General features: G+C 57.0%; 1 protein-coding gene across 1 annotated transcript; it reads right to left on the reverse strand.

Annotated features, from left to right (window-relative positions):
- Window positions 1-3,234: 3,234 nt before the first annotated feature.
- GRXCR2 (glutaredoxin and cysteine rich domain containing 2) lies at window positions 3,235-7,430 on the reverse strand (the record flags this gene model as incomplete). Its single annotated transcript, XM_084268561.1, has 3 exons — window positions 7,020-7,430; window positions 4,800-5,015; window positions 3,235-3,414 (listed from the first exon to the last, which is right to left on the reverse strand). The coding sequence occupies exons 1-3, from the start codon at window positions 7,362-7,364 to the stop codon at window positions 3,235-3,237; spliced, it is 741 nt and encodes a 246-aa protein (XP_084124687.1). The 5' UTR covers window positions 7,365-7,430.
- Window positions 7,431-13,847: the final 6,417 nt, after the last annotated feature.

Consider the following 13,847-nt stretch of genomic DNA (forward strand, 5'->3'; position numbering starts at 1 on the left):
AACATACCATCTTCCACTCCTAGCCCATACAGCCAACCCAGTTTTTAAGGATCTGACAGTTTTTAATGAAAGGTCACTTGGCAAGAGGCGGTCTCACCTCCCAGCACCCAGGACACCCAGGACGGCAGCAGGGGTGAGGCCACACACTGTGGGTCGTCACACCATCCCCGATGGAAGTCGCTGGGACTGCCTCGGCTGTGAGCACACACACGAGGCCCTGCTCTGCCACTGCACTGGCCAGGGCCCCCCGGGCACCCCCACCAGCTGGCGAGGGCCCCCCCGGGCACCCCCACCAACAGAACGCCAAGGGTGAGTTTAGCCCACAGTCAACATTGGTTCAAACGCCTTGTCCTGCTGAGAACATTCGCACACCCAAGGGGGGTTGTGCCAAGGAAAAGGCCTGTGTTACACAGCTGCTCACTTCTATCATTAATTACAGGCGGCCAAAACAAACATAACGGCACCCACCCTATTGCTCACCTCGGTGTTCACAAAACCCAGTCACTGCTAGAGGGCAAACGCTTGGCACCAGCTTGCAGCAAAGATTAGAATTCATCCCCATTTCTGTGCTGCGGTTCAAAGGAACACACCAACAAAAAGGAGAGTTTTGATGCACAGCTTGGAGCCGGCGTCTGAGGGACAACACTGCTCAGGAGGAAAGTACAGCAGGATGCTGTTTGGCTAGGAGCTTACACAACATGGAAACGCTGGTTACCTGCCGTCAACACGGCCTTCTGCCAGTGCCAAACATCTCCGCTTTAAAGTCCACCTAAAAGCTGAATTATTGTTGCACTGCCAGGCCAAAAGCCATACTGCACCCTGCATCACCCTGCTGAAGAGGAGTCCCGGCTGTTGCTCAGTGGGACCCGCACGGCCAGGCCGGCCCCGGCCCCGGCCCTCTCTGCACCCCGCCGGGGCCAGGCCGCCGCCGCCGCGGGACGGAGGCGGCCGGGCGGCGGTCGGGGGCTGCCCGCCGCGCCGGGGCACAGCCGCAGGCAGGAGTCACGGCTCCCCCGCGGCCACCGCGGGAGCGGCGAACGGCTGCCGAGGAGAGCGCGGAGCAGAGCCGGCGGCCACGGCCGGTGCCCGGGAGAAGCGGTACCGGTGCCCGGGAGAAGAGGTACCGCTCCGGAGCGGGCACGGCCCGGCCCGGCCCCGCCGAGAGGCGCTCCCGCTCCGACTCCCGCTCCGGCACCGCCCCGGTAGGGCGGGACAGCGGCCCGGCCCTGCCCGGTTACCTTGCGGAGGCGCCGGCCGCTGCTCGCAGAGGTCGCTGCACACGCGGTGCGGCTCCGGCCCGGGGCCCGTCCCGCTTCCAGCCGCTCCGTCTCCATCTTTGCGCGGCCGCTGCGGGCCGTCCCGCTGGAGAAGGCGGCCGGGCGCGCAGGCGGGCCCGGGGCAGGACGGGAGGGCCCAGCAGCACCTGCGGGCAGGTGTCAGGCGCTGGTACCTCGTTAGCAGGCCCGGCCGGTCCCTGCCCCTTTAAGCGGGCCCGCGCCGGGCTGGACGAAGCCGCAGCGGGGCAGCGTTGCCCGCGGGGCTCGGCGGGGCTCAGCGGCAGCCTCGCCGCGGAGCTGCGGGAGCGCTCGAAGCTCGTTTGGTGTGAAGCGAGGCAGCGGTTTCCGGGCGAATGGAGCAGCGTCCTGCCGGAGACCAACCCCGAGCGCGGGTAGAGCTGGGGCAGAGAACCTGCGGGGCCCGCCCGCCCGCCGCCCAGCCCAGCCCCGGGCAGCGGGGCGGGCAGCAGCCTCCTCACACGTGCTAATTTGAGACCCCTGTTTGCGTCGCGCTGTACTGTAAACATTAAATTACCGGGCAGCAGTTTTGTGTGGTCGGGTTTTTTTCCCTTTCTCAGCCCAGCAGCTGCTGAGATCCAACAGGGCCCGTCCGAGGGCAGAGCCGGGCTGGAGGCAGCTGCGGCTGGTGGGGCCCCGCCGCCCCCAGCGAGCGCCCCAGGCCGGCACAGGGTGCGCTGCACATCCCGCTGGGACCGGCTACAGATTGATGCGCTTCGGAACACAGACCCTCGGCTCCCAGTGAATAATTTCAGCGGCAGACATACGGCAGGCCAAGCTAAACAGGTGCAATTCCTCATCAGTTAAGTACTGCAGAGAAACCCTAGAACCTGCCACAGGAAAACAGAAACTTGGCTGTAAATCACCCGGTCCAGGCTTGCAACCTCAGCACGAAGCACACGTGAGCAGTCTCTTAACTCACCGGTCTCAGAGGTAACATGCTAGCTGAGGCTGCATTAACATTACTAATGAATATACAATGTAGTAAGTTCATGCTTTGGGAAAAAAACACTATTTCCCCTGTTTGCCTGGGCCTCCCGAAGCCCCTGTGCTGTATGCCACCCGAGGCAGCCTGCAGAGCATCCCACGGCATTGCTTCACCTCAGCTAATTAGCGTTTACCTTCCACAGGTTACATCATGGGATTAATATTAAGCAACAGAAGTCCTGCTCACCACCAGCCTGATCCTGAAAAATGCTGAGCATTGTATAGGGGAATTTGAGCTCCATACTTCCTCATAAGCAGGCTAAAAACTTAATAACATCTATTTATAATAATAAATGATTGTGTACATTTTTATAGCTGCGGGTTTGGGAAGGGTTTTCAATTCCTTCCCATAAACCTGACCCCAGAGAAATCATTGTCCCCGCTACAGCAGGTGCAGGAATCAGCAAAACCTTCAGGGAACACTGGTGACACTGCAGGGCAAGTACAGAGTTAACTAGAGAGTGTGGTTTTAAAACTAAGGCATAGGAGAGGCACTGCTTGTGCTGTACAGACAGGCTTTACACCCGATCACCGACCGCCCAAACCACATCTGCTGGTACCAGTGTTACTGGGGTGCCTGGTGGGTCCCCAGACTGCACCTACTGCTGGTACTGGTGCTACTGGGGTGCCTGGCAGGTGGGGACCAGCAGTGCCAGGCACCAGTTACCTAACGGGTCAGTGTCAGCAGAATTCGGCCGCGATGCTGCAGTTGGTGCTGGTCATTGCTGCGGCAGGGGCTGCTCTCCCTGGGGTCACTGGGCCTGGGCTGATCCCACAGGTGTGTGGAGCAGCTGGGAGGGACAGTCGGTAGCAGGAATGTGGTGCTCAAGGTGAGATACACACAGGGTGCCTTTCTCGACCTGCCATGGACAGCGAGGCTGTGTGAAGGTTAAAGAACGCAGAGTTTTCAACACAACACTGCCGGGTGCCTGCTGCAGGGTGGCCGTGCTGCTCAGGCGGCGCAGATCTGGCAGGGCTGCAGGCCACTCTCGTTGCACGCCGGGCACCGCAGGGCTCGGTAGGACTCCTTGAATCTGTTGGCCAGCATGGAAAACTTGCTTCCGTGGCACAGCGAGCAGGGAGCAGAGCCAGACCCTTTACACTGGGAACAGCCCCGCGCAGCATCTCCCCCCTGAAAGAGACAAATCGTGAAAGAAATCTGTTACTGGGTATCAGCCACCAGCCTGGACGAGGGGAGTTCTGTCGCTGGGCTTTGAAGTCATACTGCTCCCAACATGCCACCCAGCCAATAATAAGCAGCACTCTCCAGTGAGGTGTTCAAGAACAAGGGTCCTGAAAGTTTGGGGATGATCTGTGGATGCTTCTACAAAATGAGAAGCTACTGTGAGTGGGGTTATAACACAGTACTGCAGATTCATCTGTCCCCTGCGAGGGTCTGCACAGTCCACCTCTCATTTCTTAACACATCCACCTTCTCAGCCCTGTATCCTCAGCCTTGAGCCATGCTCTGTTTCTTCAAGCCCTTCTCCTCACCATCTCCCCTCTGAATCCCTCATCCCAGCCTCTTTCAAGCTGCCCCTTGTGCCTGCAGCTCTCTCCCAGGGTGCAGCCAGCCTCTTTCAAATCCCACCTTAAAATTCAGTGCTTCCACAGAGCCCAGAAGTGATTAAATGTCTGCATCAGGAAGAGCGTGGCACGGCGTAGGTTCAGTCCTTTGATGTCAGGTTCAGAGCCCTGCATCACTCCTCTGCAGCTCCTTCCCGTGGCGCGGCAGAGCGAGGAGGTAGCTGAGGCGCAGGGAGCTGGTGCCAGCCACACTGCATGTTGGTGCCTGCTTCAGACTCTGACTGTCCAAACTCCTGGACTTCTCAGAATAACCTTCCTGCAGTTTGGTCAACCTCAAACAAACACCAGTGTATAGAGAGTCCAGCAGACGGGATGCACCTTGGCTTTAGGTACAAGCCCTCCTTCTGGAAATCAAGGTTACCCCACAGACAGAGGCAGAGATTCCGACTTAGTTTCTCAGGGCTGGTGTCACAAAGCTCGTGGCTGCAGGAGGCCCAAGGTAACTTGTGCTCAGCGTGGGTCTGTCTCAGGTCATCAAAACTGTAATGCTTCCTATCAGCCCACAGGCCCACATGAGGTGCTGTGGGAGCAGACTAGCTGGGACTCCGACCAGCAAAGGCTGACCCGTGAGGAGGCAGAGCCTGGCTGCAGCCGACAGCACAGCACCAGCCTGCGGCAGTCTCACCCACAGAGCAGCCGTGGGAGAAACCCCGGACCGCTCTGCCTCTGCTGGGACACCGGGATGAGGACGGAGCCCAGCAAGCTCCGGGAACGTCAGTGGTCTCCACGGGAGACAGGAGCATCTGGGAACAGACCTGCTGCCCCCGAGCATGCACTGCAGCGCTGGTCAGTTAGCTCTGAGCAGAAAGAGGTGCTGTTAGCCCACACCTGGTTAAGTGCCGGGCACGGACATAGATGGGGCTTGGCTGGGAATGTGGAGTGGCCTGACCAGAGCTGTGAGACCCAAAAGCCTCAGGAGGTCTCTCTTACCTGCACTCGCTGGTTGCAGACGGCCTTTTTCTCCACATCTCTCTTATGTCCCCCACCAAACCTTTCTTTCCTTTCCCGGTGCACGAAGGCCCAGTCATTTATCCCCTCAGTCTGGATGATTCTCCTCACGAGCTCCCTCTGGTCCACTGGTGCACGGATGATTTTCAGGTTGTTAGTGTAGATGATGATCTTGCCAAAATCTATAATTGGGGGTGCCTGTAAAAGGATCTTATCAGTGTCTGGCCTGTGCAAATACACCCCATGAGCGGCAATGATCCCCCAGCTGCCAGGAGAACATCATGTTCTGCATGGGGAGCGCTTTCAGGGATGTCAATAGTTCTGATGCCAAGCCCTGTGCAAGGGAGAAAAGACAGCACAACTCTAGGAGCAGTGGTGTTGGCCCCTGAGGAAAAGCAACCTCTGCATTAGGGACAGACCTGCAGTTCTTTGGTGGGTGGAGAGGGGTTTTCATGGTTTTGGCCAGAAGCAGAACCCCCCCCATGATGGTGACCCACCCTGAGCCTTCAGTGGAGCTTTTCAGATTTAAATTTTCATTTACTAATGCTGGCAAAAGGGTCAGATGATAAATCCCCCTCATTCTCTAATGCTAAATGGCATTCCTAGGAGGAGGAGCCAGTCTAAGTAACTGTCTCTGGGCACAGATGGGTTTGTATTCTTTTCTAATGATTCTGAAGCTAAACTCAGTGTGGCCAAACATTGCTCTGAAAGCAGTGTTTGCCCATCTGGCCCCTTTTCCCTTTGAACTAGGTGCTGCAGAGCAGTTACCACTGCCTGTTGTTTTACATATTTTGCTCTAAGTTACCCTGTCAAGAAGCGATGCAAAAGGAGATGTTCCCAAAGAAAACCCCCTGCCAGAGCCCCAGGGGCTGAGGCGAGGGGGAGCCCAACTCCTTACCCCTGCAGCAGGCTTTAAAAGCCTCGTACCTGTTACAGACACAGCCTCTCCAAACACGTTAACACCAAACCAGTACTGGATAGCATGATTACTGGAGGTGTTTATGGCTGGGGAAGCCGGGGAGCAGAGATGAGCACTGCCCAGGAATGCAGGACAAATTAATGGTACGGACAAGACCACATCAGGGCTCCGTCTCAGGGCAGGAGAGATGCCTCGTGGTTTGGTGTGTCAGTTCAACCACACGTCCAGTGCACTGACCAGATACAGCTCAGCCATCAGCCCCCAGGCATCCTGCACACCAGGAATTCACAGACGTTCAACATATTCAAACCCAGGCCCTAAAAAAGTACTTTATCTCCTTAAAGTGTTTCTGTCCCTTTAGCTGTGTGCCCGAGTGGTGTTCCTTGTTTGCCCAGCAGCCCCAAGGGATAAGGACACACTTCTCCATACGTTTCTCTGGGGACACACCGAGTGCCCCCTTCCTGGGGCTGCAGGACTGGGGGGCGAGCAGGGGTGGGCAGTGGGCTGCCACCAACGGCTCCTTGCTCCATCCGACCTGGCTCGGAATGAGCTGGTTTGGACACAGACAGCTTACTTTGCACTGTCATCTTACCTTGATTTGATAAACCAAACAGCAGTAAAAGACCCATAGGTCTCATTTCAGAAATGTGTGAGCCAACTAAACACAGGCCCTGGCTTTTTATTAGGAGCAAAGAGACACTTCTCCACCAGTGGCATTAATTACACGTTAGCAAAGTGCCCAGTGAAACTAAGCTGGGGTTTTCAGAGTAGCCAAAGGGTGATGCTGACTTGCCAGAGGATGTGGATGCCTGGCTCCTGGCACGCTGCCGGGGGCACCAACCGTTCTGCCAGCTCAAGTCATGCAAGTTTAACATTGCAAATATAACTTATTATGATAATATCCACCTTACACTCGGCTGCTTTAGGTGCGTTAGGGTTACTCCGTGTAGATGCTGATACGGATGGAAACGGTACAGCTCCTTCTGCTAAATGGAGGGATGCAAATCAGCCCAGCAAGAAGATGGAGCCCAGCAGGCACCGCTGGCTGACTGCACTGCTCAAGGCACATGGCTCCATCCCTGGGCAGAGCAGGGGGATACAGAGCCGGGGGGATAAGGGCTGAGGATTTACACCCCCCCTTTTAAAACCCTGGCCTGACAGAGCAGAGTTTCAGCAGGATGTGGTTCTGGTTGGAGACCCCCGTTACCACGCTCCTCCAGAAAGGGTTGAGGCTGAAGCTGGTTCCCCCACAGCTCGGCAGCCCCAGGCAGGATGTTACTTACCCTGCAGTGGCTGTCGCTGGAGGGGCAGTCGCCGAGGAGAGGCGAGTTACTGGCCAGACTGTACTTCTTATCCTCCTTGAATATGCTGATGCGCTGGGCAGTCAGCTTGGCCGGCGGGAAGAGCCTGTTTTCCAGCGACTCCCCTGCCCCGCAGCAGTGGTCTCCCGGCTCGAAGCTGTGCCGGAGGAAGCGCCGGGACTGCTCTTTGGCTGGGGGCTCCAGCTCCTGCCCATCTTCATAGACTTGTTTTAACACTCGGCCGCTGTAAGCCGACGATATTTTGAACCTCACCTTGCGGGGCCGCCCCTCGTGCCGCGGGCTGACTTTCTTCTGGGGCTCCTCCATTGCTTGGATCTCGAGCCACAGGTCCTGGAGATCAACTCCAAGAGCTTTGGGCCCAAAAGGAAGCTCTCCCCAGCCGCACCATGTATAATTCAAGGTTTCTAGTAGTTCCTCTCATCTTACAGCAAAACTGACACCACACTATTAAATATTGATGGATATTCACAAAGAGAAAATATCGATGGTAGGAAGGCATGAGGGGGGCTGGTGGACAGGCTGGCTCACCGCAGGAGGAAAGGAATTAACCTGGGGAGGATGGGATTAAATAGGAAACTCTGCCCAGGCTCTAAACCCATGGAAACATTCCTGCTCTGTGCTGCGATAAGAACTACCCCAAACACACCATCCCAGCAGCTCCTCACAATTTTCTGACAAGGTGAGAAGTTGAAAAGACAAGTTCACAGGAAAAGCAATCCAGCTTCACAAATAGCAAATGTGAATAATTCCTCTTCCATTCTTGCTCTGAATCCCCCAGAGTACAAAGCTCCGTTTCATTTTAATCCAGATATGTTCCTCTACAGGTCGGTGGAGATCTAATTAAGATTTTTCTCCTCTTCAGCCTTCAATCCCTATTTGCCATTCTCACTGGCTTGCAGGGCCTTTTGACTGCCCAGGATTTGCTTTGCCTTTCTAACAGCCCATCATGTCCTGAGAACCCCAGAGACTCATCCCCTCCCCAAGGAGTGCAGGGCTGTTCCGCCTGGCCATTTCCATTCCAGGGCCAGAGCAGAGCACATTTAGTACAAAATCATTGAATCAGAGAATCGTTAAGGCTGGAAGAGACCTACAAGCTCATTAAGCCCAATGGTCAGCCCAACACCACCTTGTTTACTCAATCACATCCTGAAGTGCCATGCCTACATGGGTTTTGCACACCTTCAAGGATGGAGAAGCGACTGCTGCCCAGGCTGTAAACATCCCTGGCAGCTCCTTGTCACCCAGCACACACACACAGAATTAAAACCTCTCTCGGGTTCCAAGACTTCAGCACATCTGCACTATGAAACACGGTTTCATTGAGTGGGACTTAGCAGAGCTTCCTGCCCACATCCTGCCAAGGCCACCTTCTCCCACTTCAAACCCAGAGCTTTCAGAGCATAATATTCTCCACAGACTGACTCAGAGTCATAGAATGGCATGGGTTGGAAGGGACCCCAAGGATCACAGAGCTCCAACCCCCTGCCACAGGCAGGGACACCAACCTCCAGGCCTGGAGCTACACAAGGTTGCCCAGGGCCCCAGCCAACCTGGCCTTGAACACCCCCAGGGATGGGGCACCCACCACATCTCTGGGCAGCCTGTTCCAGCCCCTCACCACTCTCTCTATAAAGAACTTCCCCCTAATATCTAATTTAAACCTTCCTTCCTTGAGCTTCACTCCATCCCCCTTGTCCTGCCATTGTCTATCCTTCTAAAAAGTTGTCCCACTGCAGTTTATGTGCTCTCTGCAGGGACTGGAAGGCTTATTAGAAGTTTGTTCGTGCCCTACCAGGGCTGCAGCATTGCAGCTGCACACTGATAACGCACAGCAGCGTGCTGTGCCAGAGCGGTCTCTGTCATCACAGACGCTGCTCGCGGGTTCCTCGGGAGGCTCCGTGCCCACACACGCTGTGCGCTCTGCTCGGGAACACGCGGGAACACGCCCGGGTAAACAGAGCTGCAGATACACCCTCATCGCTTCCACACCCCATCCCTGCGCTCGTGCCAGCCTCCCGGCCCACCCCAAACAGGAGTATCTCACCACACAGTCTGCGTGGATCCCACCCGGCTCTCCCTGCGTTCAGCGGAGCAGCCGGGCCCAGCCCTTTCTCTTGCAGGCCCTGCGTGAATCAGGCTGGGTGCTGCCGTGTGTTCCAAGGCACACCACGGTCTGAACTTGACCCAAAGCATAGTCCAGGGTACCTGGATGTGCAAGGGAACAATCCAGCAGGAAACAGAGCTCAGAGCAGCAATGGGAGCGCAGGGCACCAGCATCGCTGCCGGGCCAGCGGAACGACTCTCCACCTGACAGTTACTCACAGGCCCTGTCGCAGCACCCGAATGCCCTGGCATTTTCAGGTCATAACAACCCTGACCTCTGCAGCACTATGGGGGCTTTGCCGTGGTGCCAAACCCACCCTGCAGCCATGCATTGCCCACGCCAGCCCAAGGCCGGCACACCGAGGCTGCCGTTGGGTCGCTGCAGAGGGACTGCAGGCTCAGACTGGCACCCAAACCTCTACCCATACCCTTACAAAGATTTCCCAATGGCCTCCTGCATTCCCTTTCCTGCTCAGAGCATATCCCCACAGGGATGTTCCAGGCACTGATTTCGGAGCCCCTCTCCAGAACCCTGCCTGCTCGCTCGGGCCCGGGCGCGGTGCAGCGGCAGGTGTAAGCAGCACAGCAGGCCAAGGGGACGGGCTGGGGGAGCCTGGCGCTGCCTGCCACAGCCCTGCCAGCACAGCAGCACGCTGCTCACGCCTCCGCGTGGGCTTGTTTCCCACAGCTAGCACAAGCCTTACTAAAAATACAACAATAACCCTTTTGCATGCAGCAGTGAAATCACTAACTCGCATGATCCAGATCAGCACCACACAGCGCTCTGCTTCAGCCCTCGCCACTGTGTTTTAATGGCACCTCCCTCCAGCACGGGGCCTCTCTCCGCGCGCTCCCCCAGTCAGGAGCACGGAGGGACTGCTGGAGCGTGCTGAGGCTTCGCAGCACGGGGACGTGGCCCTTGCCCTACGGAGCCGAACTCACTGCTTCAGAGCCATGGCAAGGATGTAAGGTGTGCATAACTCCTGACAGAAAGCAGAGCCACAGGGAGCCAGGCTCTAACCCTCTGAAGGCAGCCTGCTGCCCGGGAGCTTTGCTGAAGTGTTTTGTCACGTTTTGCTTCCTTAGAGCAAGTGCTGCAGCGCTTCTCATGAGGGCAGGCGATGGATGGGTGGGAACAGCCTCACTTCTTCAGCCACCACAATACCCAAGCCCTCTGGTCCTGCCCCACTCTCCTGGGCAGGGAGTCCTGGAGGTCTGCAGGCCACTGCTGGAGAGGAGCTGAGAGGGGCCTGAGCTGCACATAAAGGGGGTACGGGTCACCGATACGAGGGCAGAACAGCTGGGAAGGGAGCGAAGGGCACAGCAGGAGCTCGAAAACAAGGACACAAACACTGAGCTTCCTTCGTGTGGGAGCAGCAAGCAGAGAGCTTCAGATCAGCGGGTCAGGAAGATAATTTTAGCTGGTAATTTAAGAGAGTCAGAGCAGGCTCCAGGCGTGCAGGAGAGGCCAGCGAGTACTAGCAGGAGTGAAGAGATTCTGCATGGAGTCACTGAGCTGGTGACCGAAGGAAGAGGTTACACTTCAGAGACGTGCTAGGAAAAGCTCACCAGCATTTAGACACCTCTCAGAGGCACGAAGAGAAGGAAGGGAAGGGGTCACTAGTTGCAAGACTTAATGGTGGTGAAGATAGCAGCTCTAACACAGTGAATGTGGTGGCACAAGTGAGGAGCTGTCAGGCATCCCACATTAACCCTGACAGGCTGCTCCCCACGGGAACCTTTCCTGTCCATGCTGTTCTTCCAGACCTCCCCACAGCAGGGGATGGCTGTCCCAGTAAGGGGAGCACAGCTGCAGCATCCCAGCACAGGCAGGGCTGGCACCAGCCACCTCTCTGGGGAGTTGCCACAGACCCCCCGCACCACACCAGCTCCCCAGGCTGCACCAGCCCTCAGCAGCTACCAGGGTGGTTGGGGACATCCTGATGCTTCAGCCCTCACCACTGGATCCAGAAGGCCAAGGCAGGTGGCAGCTTTCTGCACCCTATTCCAGTTTCCAGCCTAAATCCATTCCCAGGCAGCAGGGGCTGGTTTGTACTGGTGCCAGTGCTGTCCCCGAGCGTGACACCTCTTCTGTGGAGGCTTCCCTCTGGAAACACTCACATCCCCAGCCCATCAGACAGCTCAGGCACAGAGAGCAGCGAAAGCAGAAAGCCCAGCGACACGAGGGGCGACAGTGAGAGCCCCAGGGCAGGAACAAGGGTTTGTCCGGGCCAGAGCTGGGCTTTGGCTCTTCAGAAGCCAGTCCCCACCGGCCCTTCTCTCCGATTTTCGGGCTGCCCTCTGCCTCTTCCCATTCTCCTCCGGGCTGCAGAGGTTTCAGGCATGTTTGTGCCCTTCACTCCTCTGCCAGCAGTCGGGGTCTGTGCTGTGCCCACCTCACAGCGGCCCCAGCAGGGCACAGCAGCCGGCTGGACACGCTGCTTGTGGCTGCCATGGGGAGCTGGGGGATGCCCGTGCCGCTGCTGGCAGGAGGTGTGTTCTCAGCACGGAGCCAGCAAACCAGGGATGTTTCCCAGCACGGTACGTGACATTCCAAGAGCAGAGCATGGCATCCCAGGAGTGTTTGCAGGCAGCACGGCCGTGCTCCGCCTGCGCTGTGCTGGGGTTTCATCATTCCTTACAGAACAAGGGCTGTCCATGTGCTGCTGAACAGCTGGGCACAGCTTCCCAGGAACAGCCTCTGCTGCGCAGGACTCGCTGCCTTTAGCCTGCCAGCAGCAGGGACCTGCCACCCAGCCGGCAGAACGGCCACAGCAGCTCCCTGTCACACAGCCAGGCTTGCCAGCAGCTGATCCTCACCTCTTTGCCTTGGGGATAAGGAAAACTCCTTCCATTTCTTACCTCAAAGGAAAAAGCCTTCCCTTGTAAACAAGCAGACGGGTCACACACCAGCCATGCTCCCTCAATGCCAGGCCAGATGTGGCAGGGTGGGCTGGCAGCAGCTGGACCAGACAGGGAGAGGTGCCTCCATCCACACAGGGGACAGGATGCTTCACACACTCAGATGGCTCTCAAAGTCACACTGCTCCTGGGGGTCCTGTACCAGACTGGGCCACACCAGGGGCGCTATGGAGGGGGGCTGACACCCAGCTGCTTTACCTCCCAGCCTGAAGAAGACATCAACAAGGCTGATGCCAGAGTGTAGGCTTGTTTCTTTATCCCAGTACAGTGTGTGAGATTAGACTGGGACCTGGAACACGCACACACTGCGTTTGTCTGGGGCAGTCACATGCTCTCAAGCCACTGTCACTGGCTCTCCTTACTTTGCCTGAGCCTACTGAACACCCCCTGCATCACTGGTGACACATGAGCCTGCTCCAGCCAGGCTTCTGCTCCAGCCAACAGGGTCTGTGAGACCCCAGCCATGTGCCTCAGCATAGCCAGTGTCGGGAGATCCTGGGATCTGCATCTGGAACAGACCTCAGCAGCAAACAGAAGTATTCCCCAACTTACTGCTCCGTTTTCCTGTTCAACAGCACCAAGAAAGGCTTTGCTGGGGTTGTTCTGTACTGGGAGGCTGACAAACTGGTCCGTGTGAGAAGAGACAGGCTAAGGTCTGCTGCTGGCTGCCTCCCATTTATCTTCCCAAGCAGCCCGTGACATCCGTAATCTTTGCTCTGACATTAAGCATCGCATCATTTTTTAAATGCTTGCCTGAAGGAGTCTGAAGATATTTCTAACTCTGAGTTGCCCCTCCAGCCCTGCTGAACACTCAGGTCGCACAGAGCTCAGTGCTCGCTGTGTAACGTTCTTATTTGGCCTAAGACCACCAGGTAAGATGGGGTGCAAGGGACCTCTGGAGGTCTCCAGCACAGCCCCCTGCTCGGAGCAGCCTGTTCCCTGCCCCACAGATACCAGGCAGCTTGTTTCATGTTGTTAGCAAAACACAGGAACAAAAGAGCAACACACCCGACCTGAGACGTGTGGTACCGGTGCAAGCAGCACTGACACCAGTTACCCCAACACAGGTTCACAAGGAACACCCCAAGATGTGCCCAGCACAGGCAGGAGCACCGCTGCTTGTGTCAGGATGCTCTGAGCTCCGTCCCCGCTTGGTGACTGTAGCAGCCTGACCTGCACTGAGCATCACTGGAGTCACAGCCATCTTCATCCTCGGCCAGGGAGCTGCATGAAATCCTGGAAGCATCGGGCAGGCAGCTTCCTTCCTGCTGGGGCAAGCACAGCTACTGCTGAAATTCAGAGGAGCCAAACCAGGGTTCCCCCAGCCAGGCAGGGCATGCCCCCACCTCCTGCAGCCACGGGACCTGTGCAGCTCCCACAGAGGGTCGGTGGGTGGGTGCAGCCGAGCGCTTCTGCCCTTCTCCAGGCCAGGGGTGCTGCTGATCCAAGCTGGTCTGCTCCCTGAATATGCATGGGGATCACACATCAGTTCATCAGTTGGCAGTCGGGTGCTGAGCATTCTCCAGCAGCCCTTAGTGGGCAGCCCCACCATGGGGCTCCTAAAGTATCTCTCATCCTGCATCCAGCTTCTTGTTACAGGCTGAAGTCCAGTGTCTGTACACCCCTCCAGGCTGAGGGGCTGGGGCACAGCAGAGACAGAGCCACTGGTACTGTGGTAAAACCTAGTGGATTTATGCATGGAGCAGCTAAAGAGAGTCCTGATTTCTTACAGATTAGCTCATGGTTGGATTCTCTGATGCCAGT

Source organism: Gallinula chloropus (assembly GCF_964237585.1).
Source record: "Gallinula chloropus genome assembly, chromosome: 10".
NCBI lineage: Eukaryota > Metazoa > Chordata > Aves > Gruiformes > Rallidae > Gallinula > Gallinula chloropus.